The 22,430-nt window shown below is 43.3% G+C and overlaps 1 protein-coding gene across 3 annotated transcripts in view; it reads left to right on the top strand.

Moving 5' to 3' along the window:
• Positions 1 to 22,430, top strand: part of BANP (BTG3 associated nuclear protein) — a 151,936-nt gene that overhangs the window by 51,788 nt on the left and 77,718 nt on the right. For all 3 annotated transcript variants that reach the window (XM_035118178.3, XM_088670995.1, XM_035118181.3), the window contains exons 7-8: positions 3,939 to 4,178; positions 19,427 to 19,594. In XM_035118178.3, the coding sequence (XP_034974069.1) occupies positions 3,939 to 4,178; positions 19,427 to 19,594 (408 nt within the window). The remainder of the gene's footprint in view (positions 1 to 3,938; positions 4,179 to 19,426; positions 19,595 to 22,430) is intronic.

The raw sequence follows: 22,430 nt of genomic DNA, 5'->3' as shown, positions 1-22,430 counted from the left end.
TCAAATAAATAAAAACTGCTTTGACAAATGGAACCAGTTAATTATCTAAATATTTACACAGGCAAGTGTTTAGCTGGTTTTCCCTTTGTTTTAAAGAGTTGATTGATGGCCCTGCAAGTGAGAAAACAGCTCTGGAATTTTCCTTCTAGACCTTGGTGATGTTCATATGTCAGGCAAGTTAAGGGAATGTTTCCTGGTGGATTAAAGCTAGTAGCAAGGACAGGTCAATGATCTCCTTAGGAAAGGAGACTATCCAGAATTGTGGTTTGCTTCCACAGCAACAAATGTTTCTTTGCCTACCCTCATTCCTCCCACCTTTGCAGACATGCGTCACAGCAGGTAGCCAAGAGCGCAGTAAACTTAATGCCTCTTGGAAGGATCGGTTTTGTGAAGCAAATGATTTTCCTCTTTGTGCAGTAGAACAGGGTCAGAAATAAAACATCTGACCCAGGATTTAAATTGAGCAGAACCTGTGTACACGCCTGGGTGTGTGTGGAATAGGCAAGCATTAAAATGATGCTTTATGGGTACTTTCCTGCCTCTTTAACTAAATGCTTTAAAGATAGTAGAGCCTGTGGAATGCCTCATCTATCTTATGCATTTCAAGCATGCCTTGTTTCTTTTGTACATTCTGGGAGCTTGTGTACCCTAAGCCGAGATGATCAAGCAAGGTGTTCCTTTTACAAAAAGGGGAGAAGTCTTCCCTCCTATAATTTGAGCAGCGAGTTCCCATAGAAGTGACTGAAGGCTGGAAAAAAGAAAACCACTTTTATGTCAGGCTGCATTTTAAAACTCTAGGCAATTTCCAGCACTGAAGCCCTGTCTGCTGTCAGGAAAGACTTCATTTCAATTGCAGCTTTTTTGACGTGGGGAAATTAAAGAGTGTGACATGTTCAAGCCAATCTTGTTTTAACTGAGCCAAAGAGAGGCTATTGAAAGTTTCAGGATAAAGTAGCAAAGAAGTACTGGCAGTGATAGTATATTATTGCAGTTATAACTACACTGCAAATGCACACAGGATTTAAACTGGTTTAACTATTATGCTTTCCTCTAGGGAGAAGGTTGGCAAAAGAAACCAGTAGAAGCCACCTCCATCTCTGTGACCAGTCCAAGTGGTCTGGGGATTCCTTGACCGAGCTAGCAGTTTCAGTGCTGGTCATTTCTGGCTTGGGCTGGGGGGGGGGGGAAGCAAAGAACCAGTGGTGTAGATAGCACTCTCCTAGCCTAAAACACCAGTGATCGGTAATGGTTTTTAGAATGGTTTGAAGAACATTAGCAGATGTAACTCTCTTCCCCTGAAATCAGTGGCTGGCTGGTGCAATTTTTTAAATTCTTCACAACAACCCTTCAAGATAGGTTGTTAATATTCCAGTTATCCAGATGGAGAGATGAGATTAAGAGATTTGAACCCAGCACCCCTGTCCCACATACTCTAAACATTGGCTTCCAAAGGTATTTTTTGGGGGGATGCTTTCTTTCTTTATTTTTTTAAAAAAACAATTCCTGCAAAAAAATCTAGTGGAAGACTTCAAAAACTGTTTAGCATTTCATGTTATCATAGTTCACCTGTATTAAACTTGGATCCACTGATAGTTACATCATTGTGCCTTTGATGAGGTGTTGGACAAATGATCCTGAGCATCAGGCCTGCCTCTTGGGCTAGACGTTTATTGCTTTCTTCCTGGCATGCTATCTAACAGAATGCAGGCCATTTAACTCGAGCCAATGGCAGGAAATAAAGATCGTGCTTTTTAGGGGTCATGCATGTGCATTCAGCCTGGAAAAGGCTCCTCCATCTGAACTCTGCATGGCTTAGAGCTTTCAAATAGGATAGGCATGAAAAACAGGAATTTGTGACTTGGTGTTTATGGGGTGGTCTGCCTATGTCCAGCCAGATGAAGGCTGTTTTCCTCCCTGCTCCTGTTTGCCTCCTGGTACTGCCAGCAGCTGATATTTAGAGGAAAACTACCTGTAAGCCGGGATGGGGGGTGGTTCCATTTTAGCTGTCAGGTCTGTTACCTATAGATAGACCTCTCTGCTTCCTTAAATTTATCTGATCCCCATTTAAAGCCATTGGCAGCCCACCATATTCTGTTGGCAGTAAATCACGCAAGATAGTTCTGTAGCTTGAAGAAATACTTCTCTCTGTCCTGAATTTACTACTGCCAGTCAATTTAATTGGGTGACTCTAAATTTTAGAGAGGGAGAAAAGAACTTTGATCCTCTTTCCTCACATCATGCAATACTTTGCAAAAAAATGATCATGTCTCTTAATCATCTCCCCCCACCCTCTGTACAAACTTTAGGGGGAAAGACCCCTAAATACTTCAGCCGTTCATTGCAAGGAGAACCTCCAGTCTCTTGAGGATTTTGAGCAACTTTTTCTCAACATCAATTTATTGCAGTCAACTGCAGTCAAATTTATTAAGTAGGCATTGGACAGTGTGTGGTATGGAGGTGGCAGGAAAAAGAAGAAAGTAATAATAGCAGGAGCTGTAGGACAGGGAGAGAAAATGGTGTCCACAGGGTGCATGCCTTGTGGCTTTTGGTCTTAAGAAGACTGTGTTATGTGGTAGTTATGCCTAGGAGTTTGGCTCTGCCATGGACCTTCATTCTGCACCTTGGTCTTGACAATATAATGTTGGAGTAAAAAGACCAGATTTCCTATGTATACTGCTCCTTTTGCGAAATTGTGACAAACGAAGTAAGCATATTTCTTCAGCTGAGTTACTTATTATTATGTATTAAATATTTTTAATTTATGAGTTAAATATCAGGACAGTGTGCAAAATAAGGCAAAAGTGGTCTTGAAATAAAAACCAAGTTGCTGTGTTTGTAGCTTGAGAAGAAGCCTTCCTCTTCCTCTGCCCCTGCCACTTATAAGTATTATTTGCCGACATAATAAAATACGTTTTTTGCTCCTTTTGATGACCTCAGCCTTCAGATGCGCTTGGGAGATGAACTATGGTGATTCATTTTCAGTGCTGGGGTCTGCCGATTTGGTAAATGACGTGTTTAGGAAATAATGCAGGCTCCCATTCAGTAAGTCTGAAAGAAAATGCAAATCCATTTCCATTTGGGAGCTTTGGTTCCAGTTGAGTGACTTCCTTTAATAAACCCTGCTAGTAATTAATCAAGTAAATTGCCGCTTGCTGCTGCTCATGTGCTGCATTTTCCAAGTTGTTCCCAGCTCCTGCTGAGTCAACAGTCCTGTTCCCACAACTGTTGTGACTCATATCTCTACGTTTGCTGACTAAGATTCCATCAGTTTTTTGTAGACAGCTCTGAGCAGTGAGCGACTTCTGTTTATCTCTAAAGTGGTTTTCAGTAGTTGAGATGTTAGTGTATTGTAGACATGTTGTAAATCATTGAACTGGTTGAAGAATGTTTATAAAATGTCACTTTTCCAAAGAGTTCCAATTTCTAATGTGTTATGCAGAATTCACCAAGTTTACTTCTGTCCCTGTGTGTCTTATTCTCACTGGTGATAATAATAATAAATAATAAAAAGTGGTTCCCTGAGTTAAGGCAATACAGAAAATACTTTTAAAAGTGAAAGTGGAAACGTTTAATCTCCTTGCAGTTGCAAGGAGAGGGAGGGGGAGCATGTAAGCTTGCTGTGGTTCTTTCATGTAGCACAACCTGGGGAACTTGTGCCCCTACATATGTTGTGGGACACAATATTTTTTAATAAATGTTTTAAATATAATTTTACATGGAGTTTTTGTTGTTGTTGCCCAGTTTGGGGATCTACAGTTGTGTGGAAGGGAAGGATACCGTAGAAATGCAAGAAACAAGAATAATAAATATTAATTAGTTTGCACGCTATCATAGCTTCCCAAAATTTCTAGGGTGGGGGGGGGGAGTGGGAAATACCAAGAGTCTGGCTACTCTCTAAAAATGTAATATAAAATATCCTGTATGTGTTTTTTTAAAAGAGGATTATCCCAGTGGGACGTGGCTGGGAGATGAAATCAACCCTGAGATGCGGGTGCGTTGCCCCATCACGCCAGCGGACATGCTTCACATTAGCACCAACTGCCGCACCGCTGAGAAGATGGCGCTGACGCTGCTTGATTACCTCTTTCACCGGGAAATCCAGGCCATCTCCAACCTTTCAGGGCAGGGGAAGCATGGAAAGAAACAACTAGATCCTCTCATGATTTACGGCATCCGTTGTAAGTATACATTCCCTTAGGAATTTGGAACTCTTGCCATTAGTACATACTTTACAATTTGTTCTTGGACGGTTCAGAGAGACAAATGAAGTTAGATATGTAGCAAATACAGATTAGAATGTTTTCCTATTTCCTTCTGTTTGTGTGTGTAGTGTGTTCGTGTGTGATTATTGTATTGCTCAGTGGGTTCTTTCCAAGTATTTTGTACGGTCCAGGCCTACAGAGGACCTTTGCCAGTAGCCCTGTCATGATGGTGCAGAATGGCTGTTGTCTCCCAGAACCACTCTGACATTTCTGCACCAGTCCCACTGAAATTTGATTGGAAGATGTATCAGACTTGACTGGGAGGAAGTTTGAGAGCAACTCTGTCTTGCGGTGATGTGTGCTATGGGTTAGCAATTGTGTGGCTGATGTCTAGACCAAAGACTTCATCAGTCTGGGCATACATGATATATCAGTTTCCCACCTGCTGCTGTGGAAAGCATCAGAAGTTGGTGGCTATGCAGGGGATTGCTTTGTAATTTCTGAAATCAGTGAATCACATTTAAAGGATTCAGCTGCTTCAGATGATCAGATTCCAGCTCTGCATTTTTGCAGATGTAGGAACCTGGTTTGTTTCCCCTTACCTCCAGGCAGATGTTTTGCTAGCTTATTTTAAAGGCAAGTTCCTCAAGGACCAATTAGGGTTGTAATGCACTCAATGGCTCCCCTGTAGCAGCATCCCAAGTCCTGTTTTGGTTCATGGTGTCACTCTGAATTCATTTTAGCTTGCAGTTAGAGAACATACCCAGGTGTAGCACACATTCCTGATGGAGGAGGTGATTGAAAAAATGAAACCTAGTAGTAATAATAGCTGCATCTCAAAACACAGATGTTGCTCAAGTATTCAGGATAGCCACAGATTGGAAACAGCAGCCAAAGCAGTCAAAGCAGATACATTCTCTGTTTTGAGCTGATCAGAAACAGAGATCCAAACAGGACAAGCATTTAATTCTTGTTTTCCACATGCATCATTTCAAAAGATTGAATGTTGCTCATGTTGAAATGCACAGAACTAGAGCAAATTTCACTGCTGCTCGTAAAACTATATATTCCTCTGCTTAAGGAAAAACTTAAACTGACATACAACTTCAATAAAACCCTCTTAAGAGCTGAAGTCTGTGTTTTCTGTCCAACTAGGAATGAATACTTAGGAGGTGGTTAATCTCTGCTAGTTAGGAAGAATGCAAAGTCAGGTTTGGAAGGTAGGGTTCAGGTTTTTACAGGGGTGCCTGGAATGCCCCCAAGCAATCAAGGGAGAAGGAAGATTAAGGCCTGCAAGGAACAGTCTGTTACCTGATAAGGCAACATAGCAGGGATAATACTAAGTAGGGAGAGGGTGAATTTCAAGAGCACATAGCTCCCACTTCCACCCTGTAATTGTTGTGTGTATTCGTTGGCCCCTTATCCACTGTAGTTCCTCATTCCTTGCTCTTGCATTTTGAGAGGAGAAGTAAAGGTCGCCATGGCTCTTTTCTTATCCTAGGACAGGGTGGGGAATGATAGGAGAAATGATGTGAGTTGCAGTGCAGTCCAGGGACCAGGGAAACCACTAACTAAATTTGCACATCACACCAAACCATGGTTAATGAAGATTTTTTTGTTTTGCTATGATGTCTGAATTGGGAAACAACAGTTTGTAATTGGGCAGCAAACTAGAATAAAAAAGCATGGTTTGAAGTGGACTTGTTATCCATGTATTAACTAATGTTTGGTGTGATGCCTCCATTGACAAACTATAATTTCAGCCATTACAGTGGTACCTCTAGTTACGAACTTAATTCATTCTGGAGGTCCGTTCTTAACCTGAAACTATTCTTAACTAGAGGCGTACTTTCGCTAATGGGGCCTCTTGCTGCTGTTGCGCTGCCGGCACAGGATTTCTGTTCTCATCCTGGGGCAAAATTCTCAACTCGAGGTAACTCTTCCAGGTTAGCAGAGTTTGTAACCTGAAGCATTTGTAACCTGAGGCGTTTGTAACTCGAGTTACCACTGTACTGAGTGCTGATAGAAGGGAAAATGAAAGCAGACAAGTAGCTATAAACTATGGTTTATTGTACATCTAGAAACTCAAAACTATGGTTTGGGTTCTAAATCATGGTTAGCGCAAGCCATGGTTTGGTATGTGGACTCTATACTCTGCTGTTTCCATGAGTTTGCATGCACATTGGGTTTTGGAATGTTGGCTTCCAGCAGAGATCTGGCAACATGTGCTGGAAGATTTTTGGTTACAACTTTTGGTTCAAATACCATTTTCAAGGGCAGTGGGAGATCCACCAGCAACTCTGAAAATACCGTGTTTCCCCCTTTTTAAGACGTAGTCATAATATAAGCCATGGCAGGATTTGAAAGCTTTTGTAAAATTTAAGCCATACCCTGAAAATAAGCCATGCCGCCGCCTGCCAGCGCTGGGCATGGGAGAGAGCAGGAGACTGATCAGCCACTGCGGCATCGCGCTGCCAGAGACTCGCAGCCACTGAGGAGCTCGCGGCACTGGGGCTTGAGGGCGGCTCTCGCCTTGCCGCCCTTTCTCCCGCTCCCGGGGGAGACGCGGCTTCCATCCCCCGTTGCCAAGGAAATGGCCCAGGGGAGAGACGCCAGAGCGGAGGTGCCGCCCGGCTGTTGCCACCGCCGAAAACGGCAATGCTTAGGGCCGCCTCCTCCTCGCGCGAGATGAAGTAAGGCCCCTCGAGCGGTCCAGGGCTCGCTTCCGAATGCGCAGGGATAGGGCTGCGCCATTAAACTGCTTGCAAACTCCTTGGAAAAAAGAAACGTGTCCTGCAGAGCCCAGATCAAGGAGGTGGCCTGCGGGGTTGTCGCCGCTCAGCACCGCGCAGAGCGCCGGATTAAGGAGCCGGTCTGCAGAGTCGGCGCCCAGCAGCGCGGCGCTGGATTGGGGAGGCGGTGCTTCGTGCGGAGCTGCTGGGCACCGACCCTGCAGACCGGCTCCTCGATCCGGTGCTCTGGGCGGTGCTTCTGGGCGCCGACCCGGCAGGCCACCGGATCGAGGAGCCGGTCTGCAGGGTCGGCGCCCAGCAGCTCCGCACGAAGCACCGCCTCCCCAATCCAGCGCCGCGCTGCTGGGCACCGACTCTGCAGACCAGCTCCTTAATCCGGCGCTCTGCGCGGTGCTGAGCGGCGACAACCCCGCAGGCCACCTCCTTGATCTGGGCTCTGCAGGACACGTTTCTTTTTTCCAAGGAGTTTGCAAGCAGTTTAATGGCGCAGCCCTATCCCTGCGCATTCGGAAGCGAGCCCTGGACCGCTCGAGGGGCCTTACTTCATCTCGCGCGAGGAGGAGGCGGCCCTAAGCATTGCCGTTTTCGGCGGTGGCAACAGCCGGGCGGCCCCTCCGCTCTGGCGTCTCTCCCCTGGGCCATTTCCTTGGCAACGGGGGATGGAAGCCGTGTCTCCCCCTGGAGCGGGAGAAAGGGCGGCAAGGCGAGAGCCGCCCTCAAGCCCCAGTGCCGCGAGCTCCTCAGTGGCTGCGAGTCTCTGGCAGCGCGATGCCGCAGTGGCTGATCAGTCTCCTGCTCTCTCCGATGCCCAGTGCCAGCGCAGCTGGGCGCCAACCCGGCAGGCCGCCTCCAGCAGCAGCAACGTGGCAGAAGGAGAAGGAGGCTTGCTGCACGTCCTGAGCCCTGAGTCCGTGGGACCCAGCAGCAGCAACGTGTACAGTATTTTTTTTTTTTAAAAAAAGACACCCCCCGAAAATAAGCCATAGGCTTGTTTTCTTGGGTAAAATAAATATAAGACGGTGTCTTAAAATGTGGGAAACACGGTACCACTTGAATATTATGGAAGACGAAGCATCCATAATTCCTGGGAACCTCTTTTGTACTGGTCCCCCTCTGGACCTCCTGACCCATAAGGGACATGTTCAAGTTGTATGTGGGTCAGTCTGGTCCTACTTTGCACCTTTCTCTAGAACGGCACTCCCACCATGCTATTTTCAGCTTGGATGCTGAGTGAATGTCGTCACCAAATGCCAGCCACACAGTGTGATTGCCAAAGTCGCCTTTTACTCAAGTCTCTTCTTTCAGCTTGTCAGTGGAAAGATTTTTGTCCCTTTCCTTCTTCTGGGAAAAGAGCCCCCAACCAAATCTGTATTTAATAGAAAATATTTTGAAAAGTATATAGTACTCTGAAGCCACACTTTCCAAACTCAGGGAAATATGCTTATTACATTTTTTTGATATACTGCATAAGCTTTCCCACAAAGCATTTATCTTCTTGAGGTATATGCTTTCATTTGGTTGCTTGCTATAATGGCAGTGGAGGTTGCAGAGAGAAACTTTGGGGCAATTAATCGATGTCTGTATGATTCAGGCAAACAGTATGGTTTTAGTAACTCGTTACATCAATGCTACTAAAATAAGGGGATTTGGGGATGGGGGTGAAATATGATAGGCAGCAGTTAGGAGTATATGTGTAATTGAAAATACAGGCTTTGATATTTTGATATTTGACAAGAACCACTGCAAATTTGTGCCTTTAAAAATGTCCAGCCTCAATGTTTAAAGAAAATGATACATTGTCTATGCAACTTGGGGTTGGAGTATCTTAAGGACCACCTGCTCCCAAGTGTAGCTAAGCATCCTCTAAGGCCTGCGCTAGTAGCTCTTTACCAGGTGCTGGGCTGCCTTTGTGGCAGCACCCGCAATAGAGGCATGGTCTTTCCAGGAATGCTCACCCAGTGCTGACTTTTTATTAGCTTTGAGGCATCAGGTGAAGATAATTTTATTATCCTGACAGTTTAGTATATACTACTTTAATGTTCTCCTTCTTGTTTTATTGCTATTTACAGCTTTTTCTGACTCCTGATTATTTTTGGTTGATGATTTTTATTGCTTCCCTTTGGTGTATGTTACATATTTTAGTACTGAAAGGTGGGATATAAATGTTTTAAATTAAAATAAATAATGCTTAGATAAGTATTCCATATGCTAGTTAGGAAAGTTGAGGTTGATAAGGAATTGTTGTTGCTTCTGATACAAATAATGCTGAGATTTTAAATTATCTCCTTGGTAATATAGAGAATGACAGTTCACATTTTTATTGATGGGCTGTGGCAAAATGCCGCATCTTCCTCTGGACATAAAATGTCACTCCTATTGTACATGGCATACATATTTCAGAGGTCTTTAAAACAAAAAGGGAAAGGGTGGGGGAGTTTGTGGAGGATCCTGAAATTACCAGTTGCAAGTTTTACCAAATTCTGAGTAGTTATCTCATAGTGTTGCAGATTTGCCTTTTTCAGCAATATAATGAAGGAGTAGAAAAGGGTATATTAAAGGAGAGGTTGGGGTGTTATGGGGAGCATGACTTGAGGCACCAAGAGCATGATAACCATGCTTGGCACCCACCCCAGGGGACATTTACAAAAAGTTAAACTCCTTTGGCAAAGGTGCTGAAAAATTCCAGAAGTGGACACCAGAAGCACAGAACAGCTATTGTCAGCACACCAGGGAAAAAAATAGCAAATTTCAAAATGCATCTTTATAAAATTATTATTATTAATAATAATCTGTATAATGTCAAACAGAGTGTAACAGCCTGGCCCTCTATATTGAACCTGTTATCGGCTTAATTCATCTGCTATTGGGTGTGTTTCATCTGGAACCCATCAGTGTTTAAAGTAGCCCAGACAGACTGCTGCAACCTAAAACTCAGATTACGCAACCCTATCAAAATAGAACAAGGAAAATAAGCTTCTACATTCTTCCTGTTAAATCAGAATGAACTTCATCTAAGGGTGTATGCAGGTACTATAGAACTATTCCTTATAATGTTGATCTTCAGGATAGCATCAGGATAGCATCAGGATAGCATAAAAAAGAAGAGGGAAAATCTTCGAGGATCGAACTGTAAAGCTTCGAACTGTATGGTATAAAGCTGACAATAGAAAAGATAAGGCTTTCACAGATAGGCAAGCTGTCCTAGAGATATGAAAACAATGTCAAGTGGATTGGGAGTGAGTATTCCTCAGAAGCGGTGTGAGCTGCTCCTGTGTGATGAAGTACCCTACTCCTTTTCTGCTAAGTCGCAGACCACCCAAATGGATTTAATGGGGAACACATTTGAATCCTGTTTGATTTTTGATAGAATATTCACTTCAGTGTTCTCTCCCATCTTGTGAAATTGTCCATCTGTTTATTTGCCCACTGTCCAGGCTACTTGCATACATTGTAATATAAGAAGCCAGTCAGTCGAAACTTAGATAGCAAATATATGGTGAGTTGTATACTTCATTGTTTTGTTGGAAGCCACCCAGAATGGCTGGGGTAATCTAGTCAGATGGATGGCATATCATAATCATCATCATCTTCATCATCATCATCATCATTTCACCCAAAACAGGGGCTTTTAGGTCAGAGTCCCTTGAATGCACCACAGTTTCAGTTAGATTCATTTCCAATTACCCAAGTATCAGCCTCATTTTTTGCTCTGCACTTGATAGTAGTTTCTATTAAGTCCTAAAATTTGTTGCATGTTCTGCTCAACCAAAGTTCTATTAATAAAAATCTATTTGTACACATGCTGTAACTCATAATGTTCATATTTCTGCTATTAACCTGGGGAGTTGTTTCTACTCCCTTGCTTTCCACTAAGCATCCCTGGGCCAGGTGTTAAATCTGGAAACTGATGAGGCTCAACCACAACAGCCTCTGCTTGATGAACTGTAATAAGAAGCCAAGCTGAGCCAGAGGAAATGGGCGTGCCTGCCATTTCTGAGCCTTACCACTAATAAAACTGCACGGAACACTTGGATTCCATCTGCAGAACCAAAAATGAAAGCTGTTCTCATGTTGAACTTGCTATCTTGTTTTACTCAAATGCTCGTTAAGTATCCTTAACCAACTTGTTGAACAAATCTTTATATTGCTTACACCAGATGAGCTGTTGAAGGTCACTTCCTGTCCCTGCCCAACTTTCTTTAAAGAACAGGAGTGTATGAAATTATACCTGAGTGCCCAGAAACATGAATGCTGAAAACATACTTAAAATTAATAGTGATTTTTTTCATTGACATTCTAAATCTAGCAAGAGTGGGTTAGCTTCAGCAAGGTTTGCTGGATCTGTGTGGAACCATTTCTAATATTGCAGACTTAATAAATAATACATTTTCTCTACAATTCTCTATACATATTCTGAGGGATCTACAATTTTGCTTACCATGGTGAGTGCTCCACCACCTTTTTGCAAGCTTGCCATGCCCTATGTTTACTCCCATCTTTGGGGTTTGGAAGGGGGCAGGGGCAGAGATTTCTCTATTATGAAGTTGGCTGTGTTTTAGAGGCACTGGCTGGAACTGTGGGGACATTCCTACCCCTTCCTGGAAACCTGGGGTTTATATTGGCACCAACTTCCCTGGTACTTGGAGGTCTGAGGTGGAGAGGGAGCTGGGACTTGTTTTTTGCATCTCCACACAGCACAATTCCAGGAACAAAACAGTGCCACAACTCACAGCTCTAAGCTTCGGGTTAGCAATGGTAGCAAGAAAGTGTCACTGTTTCTTTGCTGCATTTTTGGACAAGGTTTTCTCCTCGTGTATGAAGGTCAAGGTCTAGGTGACCACAGATTGCTGTTGGCCACTAAGATCAGCCAAAATTTGTGAACTCTGCTTTTCTTGCACTTAATTCTTTCAAATATGCAATGTCATAATGAGGCATAAAACAGCCCAAGTGTTTTGTGAATAGCATCTTTGGTGTGTTCAGAAGAGGAAGTCTCCAAGTTTTGCAGGAGTCAGCTGGTCCATATGTCCAGAACTGAAGCATCCAAACTCCCGCCTCCAACATCTGTACAGCCAACTGCCCTGAAGTAGGAGCCTGGATTGCTGCTGTGGTGCTTCTCTGCAAACACTTTCTCCTCTTTTTTGAAGCTGCCAGAACCTGGCTTCAATTTCAAACAGCTCTTTGTAAATCAGTTCAGTCCTGCCATATGGAGGGAGGCAGTCACACATTTCAAGGCGAGGGGAAAAGATAGATGCAAATGATGAAGGCTGCAGCCCTCTGCATGCCAAAACCCCTTGGAATCAAGTGGGATTTGCTTTTGAGTGAACGTGCTCAGGATCGCGCTGCATGTTCTCTCCAACTGTAGTTCTGAAGGAAACCATATGGACTGGCATCTTGATATAAACTCATTAAACGTTGCTGTCTGGCATCTTCCCATTTTGCCCCCCTGTTCTTGCATCCATATGGTGTCACTGGCTAGTTGCAGTTTGAAACAAGTGGAGCAATATAAGGAAATGAATAACTGGTAGTGGTGCATTGTACCCTTGCCTCCCCCAGCACATTTACCACAGGCTGTCCATCATTCAAGAATGCAAAATAAATGAATTTAACTCTCTAGTTATTTCCTACTAGCAGTCTTCTTGGTTGTTGGTCACAAACAGAATATTGTTGCACTACATCATGCAGAATATTATAGCAAGAAGCCACTTAGTTCCTAGAAAAACAAGAAATGGAAAGAAGTGGTCTTAAACATGTTTTTTTTTTAAAGGAAGGGTCCATTTAACCATCACAGCTAAGAGCCATGAATAGACCATTCAACTTCCATGAAATTGTCTAAATGTGGCACTCGGATAAATTAAGTGTATGCTATATACAGCATTTTGTGTGTCCTTTCAGTAAGCTTCATTGGATGACCCTGAGTTCTAGTATTTTAAGAGAGGAAGAAAAACTCTTACCCAACTCCTATTCATTTCAGTGATCCTTGTGCTGGAGATCTTCTTAAGGGATTGAGCCCCATTAATACAGAACCTGACCAAAATCTAGGAAGCCATAACAGCATTGTTATGCTTGCCTGGATCTGTTCATCACCCTCTCATATCTCTGCAGTTCTGTGAAAACTGCTTTGATGGTAAAGCACCTACAGCATGTGGATGTGTTCAGAGGGGTGTCTGTGTAATTTTGAGTCTCTTATTAGTGGCTTATTAGCCCATCTTTTTTTTTACTGTTTGCACAACCTTTTCTCTGCATTTGCTGGGATTCTCATCCCTTCTCAATCTTCCCAGTGATGTATGCTGTGCATCTTTTTTTTTAAAATGGTGCTGTTTGCTAACATACAGTACAACAGTATGTTCCTTTCAAGCTTTGGAAACCTACTATTTTTTCAGTTGTTTTTGCTATATTCAAAACTTTATCCAGCCACTGACTCTCTGCCTTTTAATTTACAATGAATGCTCGTACTGCCAAGTGGTGAAATGTCCTTGGCAGTGTAGGCATAGTGATATCTTAAAAGACACTATGCGGTTGATCATTGGTTCAGAACTGTAGCTATTTCTTCCCTTGGAGAGGCAGGAGCATATGATTTATAGCAAGTAGTGCTAGGTCCTTCATAGACTTTGTGATCCTCCTGCTTCTTCCTGTCTTGCCTTCTGTTGCAGCAGAAGGACAGGGACTGAGATATTGTGTACCTGACAGGATGGGGCTCTTCTTATTGCAATTCTTACCTTCCTCTGTGGATGAAAAAGCAGGTGGGAAAAGAGTGGTGGATGAATTTCTTTGCATCCTGGTTTGTGCCAGATCATTATGGCTGCAGCATCTGGCATGTGATTTTTCTCTTATAGGATTTAGAAGTCAGAAGGCATCCCTGGAATCACTTAATCCCTGTTGTCATTGGGAGAGGAAAAACAGTCTCGCCGCTGAATGCGAGCTGTTGCCTTGCGTGAGAATTAATGTACAGCTCATCTGGAAAATGCATTACGTGATTCAAGGAAAGTGATGAGTTCATGAACACTCGTAAATTGAATTCCAGAAAGTTGCATTGCCCATTCTTTTCAGACACATACTCTTTGTCGCCCTGGAAGAGTTAAACCATCAAGAGTTGGAGCTGCTGGTACCATTGTTGGCAAAATGTAAATAATTTTACGTATCCATTGGTTTTCTGTCACGCCAGGGCTTTCCAAGGCCGCAAGCTCATTTGGACGGGGAAAAATTTGTGTTGTTGATTCCTAAGTTAGTTTTTCTTGGCGGCACATAGGGTGGCTTTTGCCATCCAGCTGGAATTCTGTGATGCTGTGGAAAAGAGCTTATGTAACAGGATGTCTCAAGAAGGCTTTTGCATTTTAAAGAGATATATTTATGGGGGTGGGGGGAGTGAGAGCACACACAAATTAGTGGGGGGTGGAAATATCTTCCTCAGTTTTTTCCATCTACAAATTCTGAGATGTCAAAATTGAATCACGTTTCATTTAAAAATATAAACATTGTTTACTAATTTATTGCTACAGACTGGGAAGTCATAGACTTAACAATGTGCAAGTTGCTGACACATTAGTGATAGGTTTGTTGAGGTACTTGTTTTGTTTTGAAAAGGTGTTTTATCTTAGTTGAGAATACCATAGAGTGCAACTAGATGAGACAGCGAGAAATACATGGTAGGATCTCCTGCAATTTTTTTCCAAAAGAAAATCAAGCTGTGGGAGACAGATTTGATAGGGAATGATAAACACACACAAACACGGCACAAGAAATTTTGGCACCTGAGGTGCATCCCCACCCCACCAGGGAAGAAGGGGTGAAGATCTACATCAGAAATGGGGTGGTGGTGGAGAGATCAAATTAATCTTACTCAATAGCTGAAGTGGAAATCAAAGGGCATTCGGGGGCAGGGGCTGCTTTGAGCCCTAAATGGCCTCGGTCCAGTATACCTGAAGGAGCGTCTCCACACCCATCGTTCTGCTCAGACACTGAGATCCAGCGCCAAGGGCCTTCTGGCGGTTCCCTCGCTGCAAGAAGCCAAGTTACAGGGAACCAGGCAGAGGGCCTTCTCGGTAGTGGCACCCACCCTGTGGAATGCCCTCCCACCAGAGGTCAAAGAGAACAACAATTACCAGATCTTTAGAAGGCATCTCAAGGCAGACCTGTTTAGGGAAGCTTTTAATGTTTGATGGATTTCTGTATTTTAATATTTTGTTGGAAGCCACCCAGAGTGGCTGGGGGAACCCAGCCCGATGGGCGGGGTATAAATAATAAATGATGATGATGATGATGATGATGATGAATCACATTGGATGGGTGCAGTGCCCATTAGACCCCAGAAGGCAGCCCCCACCATTTTTTTCTTAGGGATGGGAGGAGAGCAGTAGTGCCTCCTACTTGCCAAGAGGCTGTTCTGGAGGCGGCATTTGGGTGGGGGCTGCTGAGGAGGAGGCAGATCTGACCTCCAAGGAGGATGCTGCAGCCGTCGCTCCCACCATGGCTGCAGCAGCAGCAGTGGGCAATGCATTCCTTAGAGGCCAGATCTGCTGCCCCTGTGGATACTACTGCCTGAGATGATGACCCCACCTTGCCTCATGGGTGGGCCGGCCCTGCGCGCAAACACAACATTACTGGTTATCCTATGACTATCAGTTAGTTTGGCTGTTTCACCTTTATGTGCAACCACATGTTCCATTTGAGAAGGGGTGAAAAGCAAAGTTCACTCTGCAAGTGTCTGTGCACAGATTGTCTTTAAAAGTGCCAGCTTCAGGTTCAAACAAAGTAAATAAGTTTTGCTAGTTTCATATTTCACTTTAGGCTTTGTCCGTATTCATCCAGTTGCACTTAGGGATGGGAATGCACACTGATATGTACATTCCATTGAAAGTAATGCAGTGTATTCACACAGCTGTGTATTCACATACAGTCTGTGGTTTTTCTCCCTCTCTGCTTAGCTTGCACAAGAGTTTGCACACACATATTCCGATGATTACTTCCCCCCAGAAAGGAAATTTGGGTAGAATTGGACAGAAGGAGGGTTTGGATTAATTACCCATATCCATAGAACCACCAAGTGCCCCTTGTCAGTGAAGAGCAGCGTAGCTTTGGTCAGGTTGGGTACATAATAAAAGTTATATAAGTGCTTGAGAACACTTTCATCCTTCAGAATGATGGGTGGAAACAGGATTCCTCAGATAATTTACGAGCTTTCCCTCCCACCTGCCACCTAAATCCCATTTTGAAACTGCCAAACATAATATTCATTGGTTGTTGAAGGTTTTCCTTTTCTGTCTTCTGCTATTGGACATTCCTTCTGTTCACCTTGGTTCAGTGATCCTATATGCATCTGGAATCTCTCTCTGGTTTTGCTGAAACTTCTGGTTCTTTCTCTTTGCCCTTATACTTGGGCTGATGCTACACTTCTTCCCAAAATTTGTACACAAGTCTGCAAGACCACCAAATGTGGCCAATATGTGCCTTCAAATACTTAAGCACATACCAAGAAATCCCTGGTGGAGCTTACCTTTGAGTCGACATCCTTCTGATTAAGATTGTACTGTTATGTTCTCTATCATATTCCACTATGACTCGGGGGGGGGATTACACAGGTATTGTAATCCATTTTGACACAATGCCCACTGCTTTGAACTTATGGCATCATGTAGAAGAAGCATTGCTGTGAATGTCAAATAATTGCATGAACCTGCTTTTAGACAGCAGATGAGAAGGTCCCTCCCTAGTCTTGATAAAGTCAACAATGTCATGAGGCATAGGTTCATGAGTTTTAGATGGCTATGTTGTTCAGATTCCTTGAAAGAAAATTATGTGCACGCGCACACACCCCACACACCAGTTTTGGTATAAACTAGGCAACAAATACTTGCAATGCACTAACAATTACTCTCTTCAAAATGATTTCAATATGAGAGTGATGCATGACCAGCACGGAAGAATTGAAGCCTCCAGGCAAAGGACCAGCATCAGCCGTGTTTATGCCTCTCTTTGTTTTTTATTATTACTATCTACTGCTCTCTGAATTCTATTGTCAAATGTTATTACTTTAATATAAGAATTTGTTTTTGCCTTCTATGTTCCTTCTTACCGTAATTTTCTGTGTAACAGCTGTTGAGCCTGACCAACTGCTGCTTCTGGAAGGATTCTGAGTGTAAAAACACACACACGAGAAAGGCCCTGCAGGATCAGGCCAATGGCACATCTAGTCCAGCATCCTGTTCTCACAGTGGCCAACCAGATGCCTGTGGGAAACGCTCAAGCAGAACCTGAGTGCAATAGCACTCTCCCCTCCTGTGGTTCCCAGCAAGTGGTCTTCAGAAGCATTACTGCCTCCAACTGTGGAGGACAGAGCATGGCCATTGTGGCTAGTAGCCGCTGATAGCCTTATCCTCCACAAATTTGTCCAATCCTCCCATAAAGCCATTTGAGTTGGTGACCATCACTGCCTCCTTTATGTTATCCACCCCGAATCTTCCAATATTCAGCTTCATTGGATATCTATGAGTTACCTACCTCTATCTACTTTCTCCATGTCATGCATAATGTTAGAAACTTCTATCACTTGCCTTATTGCAGAATAGCATTAATAGGTACTATTGTTGTATTGTTCAAGGGAGCATTTTAATTGATTGATTGATTGATTGTTACGGTTCTTGACCAGCACAGGGAGCATTTTATATTTCATTCACATGGACAGTATGCTCAATGTGGGCATGAGGCCTGGATCTGTCAGCATTTTCTAACCTTTGGAAAGGGTTACCAAAGTGCTATGTAGGAATATTATGCCAGATCAGAATAGTCATCTCTCTGGTCCATTATTGTTTACTCTGACTGGCAGCAGTGGGGCTCAGAGAGAGAGAGAGAGATTCCTCCCATTGCCTGCTGCCTAATCCTTCCAACTGAAGTCTTGCTGGGCTTTGAACCAGAGACCTTCTGCTGATCCCTGATGCTGGCCTTGCCATCTGCGTATAAAGGATATGCTCTACTGAGCATATGCAGTCCTTTCCTGAAGGGAGGAAGCTCACCACTCTCCCTGTTGCCCTGAGAGTCTCATTCCAACCTCTTCTGATGTCTAAATCTGCAGCAGAAACTGCATCCCGGTAGTTCTCTGGCAGAAAGAAATACAGAAGTATATTTTAAAATATGCTTTGCATTCCCTATGTATGGTTTGATGGTGGAATCCTATTCTCGGCCCCTCAGTTCCTGGTGTGATCCTGGCCATTCCAATGTGTAGCTCTGCCACATGTAGCTGAGATATGCCCTGCTGTAATTTCTAGCAAAAAAATGGCCCGCTTGTTGTGGGTACTGTGACATGATGCTTTAATTAAAATAGCAAGATGGGTTTTAACTGGGAACTTCTGAAATGCTGACTGTGTCTAATGCATTAGTTTTCCATTTATTTATTTTTGATGGTACTCTCTTGGAAGCCATGGGTTCCTTCCACATTTGCTGTGGTCACTCTCTTTTCAGACTTAGCTCCACCAGGGCTTACAATAGTTTAAACAAAGGCTGACTGTAGTCATAGCTGAGGCAAGCACTGCCTAGTGTTGCTGTTCCTTCCTCCTTCCTCTCAGTTGCTAAGGCCCCCTCAGCTGGTATCAGGATGTAAGACCTGCTTTTGAAAACAAGGAGCACTTCCTTGCATTTATCAGTTCTGCAACTGTTGCCTAGTGAGGGCAATCTATTTCTCTTTATACTGGGCTAGGATGGGATGGGTGACCAGTTTCCAGGGACATGGAGAGAATCCTTTCTTCTGCCATGTGGAGGCAGCTGCAGTGGAGGAAATGTCATGTGTGCCACAAGTGGTAGCTGCTTTATGTGCACCAGGTAAACTGCGGGAGTATTTTGTGTGGGGCAGTGTTTGGGTACAGGGCCTTGCAAAGCTGTCAGAAGCTCCCTCATCCTCAGTCTGGCCCATCTAGCCCATGCTCTGATTTGCATTTTCTCTCCAGGGTCTCCTTTAACTGGACTAGAGCCTGGGACATTATATATGCAAAACAAATGTTCTGTCACTGAGCTATGAAGTTGCCCAGAAGAGTTGTGAAATTTCCTTCCCTGGAAATTTTGAAAAAGAGACAGTGTGTGCAGTTCTGACAGGCCTGGTGCTCGTCTAAGGCATCCTGCTGTTGAGGGAAACTGGCTGTAGGCATCATCATGCTTAAACTGGTTTATCAAACATTCCAGAGAACTGTAGTTTAGTGAGGGATACTTGGCATTTCGTACATAGAATTCTCAGTACCCTAACCAAACTGCATTTCCCATAATTCTTTGGAAGAAGATTCTAAACTTATAAAACATAAGTTTGTTTTCATATGAGCTCTGAGTGCCTTTGTGCTGGGTATGCAGGTATGATCCATATATGTACAAAATGGAAGTGGCAGAAGTTGGCTTAGGTAGCCATCACATGCTTCTAAATCTACTGCCCATTAATTGAAGCCCACAAACTGTAGAATATGGATTTTGGCATTGTGCATTTTCTCTGCTTTGCAGGTCACCTTTTCTATAAGTTTGGAATCACAGAGTCTGACTGGTACCGGATCAAGCAGAGCATAGATTCCAAGTGCCGGACAGCTTGGCGGCGAAAGCAGCGAGGCCAGAGTCTTGCGGTGAAAAGTTTTTCAAGACGGACACCTTCCTCATCCTCTTATAGCGGCTCAGGTAAAAAGCATCCTCCTCTGCTGGAAATTAGCAAACTTCTGATCTTCCTTATTTGATTTTATTAGGGTTAACACTATTCTAAAAATAATTAAATCCCACTTTCCCTTCAAACAAAACTTAGAGTGGGAAAATAATTAAGAACATTGTCAAAACACAATAAAAGAGCACATAAACAACAGCAGTAACAAAGCAGCTCCTTGCTGCTGATGTATCCACGGTTACTGTTCACTGCGACTTGCCACTATAGACCACCTTTCTCTTCCTGAAGAAAAGAAAAAAATCTTGGAAAGCCACATCAGGAAGTGTATTTAGATGTGTTTCATTTGTGTTTTCTTCATGCCAAATTTAGGAGCACTTTTTGTGTTTGTGAACAGCCCCAGCTAATATACAGCGGAGGGGGACCTATTATCACTAAAACTAGGATCTTGCAGTGTCTCATAAATACAGGCTACCAGATAAAGGCTGTGAGTGAATAAAAGTTTTTATCCTAATCGTATGTGTTCCTTTTGTTAAATGTACTGCTGCTGTTGCTGAGGAATTACTCCTGTGGATGAGCCGAGGGTTGAGTGGGGTTGGTGGGGATATCTGAATAAAGGATCCCTTAATGTTGCATTCCAATCACAGAAGAGTTTCTATCATGTATTGTTATTTTGACCCCTGATTATTCAATGTCAAGTTTGTTTATACTATTTCTAACTTGCCCTTCTCCAACTCATCCAAAGTTCTGCCATCTGTCTCCGCTCTCTCCTTTCTACAATGTGTTTGTAGAGGGTATTGTGTGTGTTCCTTGTTTGCCCACATCTAGTTCATGGATGCTTCTGCCATGATAAATCTGTTAGACTTTGTGTTGCAGGTGTTTCATGGAACGGTTTATATTTATCAGTGGTTTCAGTTTATAATAGGAACTGAGTCAGGCACATTTTATTTATGAGGATATGCTTAATTTCATTCAGAAAAAAAAACTTTTTCCACTACCACCCCCCCTCCAAGAAATGTACACATTCTCACAAATCTTGCAAGCTGCTCAGCTTTCTACATAGATTTAAGCATGAATGATAAATGGCAAAATATTGACCCAAGGAATGTCCTCTCGGGACCCTCCTGGCTCATGCTTATATTAAAAGCAGGGCTGTGGGTTGTTTGTATATCATATATTAAAAGCAGGGGTTTGGAATGGAGCCGAAAAGAGAGGAAATAAGTTTATTTGCCCACATGAAGGTTTGGGTTACATGTTAACACTAACCACTGTATAGTAGGCAAGAAATGACAAAATCTGCTTTTGCTGGAAAATTCTGATATATGATCAACTTGATAGCCTTTACCCAAATGACAGCTAATTAGCACTGTGTCCTCACCGACTATATCTATGGTGGGGATTTTTCTTCTAAGCTTCTACTTCTTTGCTTTGTGGATCCAATAGGCATGTACTTATTTGTCTGTGCATGCTGATGGTACATACACTGGAAAGTCTCTTTATCTGTAGGATGATGCTAGGCATGGCCCTCTCTCCAGCTACAAAAAGATACCACCACAAATGTGCCGCTGAGACAGTTTGCAAAAGGAGCATGTAGGTTTTTCATTTTCTTTTCCTGCTTTTAGTTAGTTAGTTAGTTAGTTAGTTAGGTGAAGGCATATTAGACAACTGATAAAAAATGGCAAAATGTGGTAATTAAAACAAAACAAAACAACAGCTGCAGAATTAATGCAGCAGCATTAATTTTAAAACAAAAATTTAAAAAGGATGCTTTGCATTTCCCCCTAAAAACTTAAAAGTGATGTACACAGGCGTAGTGCCTCTGGGCGTTGGGGCTGTAGTGGGAAAGGCCCTGCTTCTTGCTTGAAGTCTTCTATGGCCTGGTCTAAGCATGTAGCAGAATGGAGTGGTAGAGTGCTGAGAAGAGAGAGTAGACTCTATGGGGTGGGGGGAGAGCACCATTTAAAACGCTGCACCTTCCCCACTTCCCCATAACAAAAACGCCCTGTAAATAGAAAGCCCTCTTTCCATAGAAAACACTTACTAACCCATGACATTTATTGCTACATGATGCGGGGATACCAACCAATCTGGATAACTGTAAGAGGGGATTTGACCAAATCCACGAAGGAGAATAAAACCCTTGATAGCCCATATGGAGCCTCCAGGTTCAGAGATGACATACCTCTGAATCAGTGGCTCGTCAACAACATGAAAGAAGGCCATTGCCTTCATGCCCAGATTGTGATCTTCTCAGTTGCTGCTGTTTGTCTGCCATAGGAAGTAGGATGCTGGACAAGGTGGACCTTAAGTCTGACACAGCAGAGGTTCTTCCATTCATTAGGAATGTAGGAAGCTGCTTTCTACCAAGCCAGTCCATTGGTCCATCTAGATCAGTAAACAGCGTTGTCTACACTGTATTGGCAGCAGCTCTGCAGACAGGAATTCTTCCTAACCCTACCTGCGGATTCCGTGGATTGAACATGTGACCTACTGAATGCAAGGCAGGTGCTGTACCACTGAGCTACGGTACTTGAAGCAAGATATTCTTGAAGAGCAGGCATCCCTTGCCATGTAGCAAACCACTTTTGAAACTACACAAGTAGCTTGTACTATGAGTGTGTGTGTGTGTGTGTGTGTGTGTGTGTGTGTGTGTGTGTGTGGGTTTTCATGCTGCTTAAAGAGAAAAAGTAGAAAGTTCTACTGGGTCTGCCTATATACCCTTGAGTGTACCTAAAATAGAACAGTAAAACCTAATTGCTGTTTATCACGTCTCACAATTCACCAGTCAAGTTTGTGCAGGGTTAGACCAATCTAATTGTTGTAGATGTGCCTTGTGAAGTAGAAGCTTCTAGCACTGAA

This window comes from Zootoca vivipara, chromosome 6, assembly GCF_965207765.1.
Source record: "Zootoca vivipara chromosome 6, rZooViv2.hap1.1, whole genome shotgun sequence".
In the NCBI taxonomy this organism is placed as follows: Eukaryota; Metazoa; Chordata; class Lepidosauria; order Squamata; family Lacertidae; genus Zootoca; species Zootoca vivipara.
The sequence above is the reverse complement of the archived record's forward strand: the minus strand, read 5'-3'. Positions and strand labels throughout refer to the sequence as shown.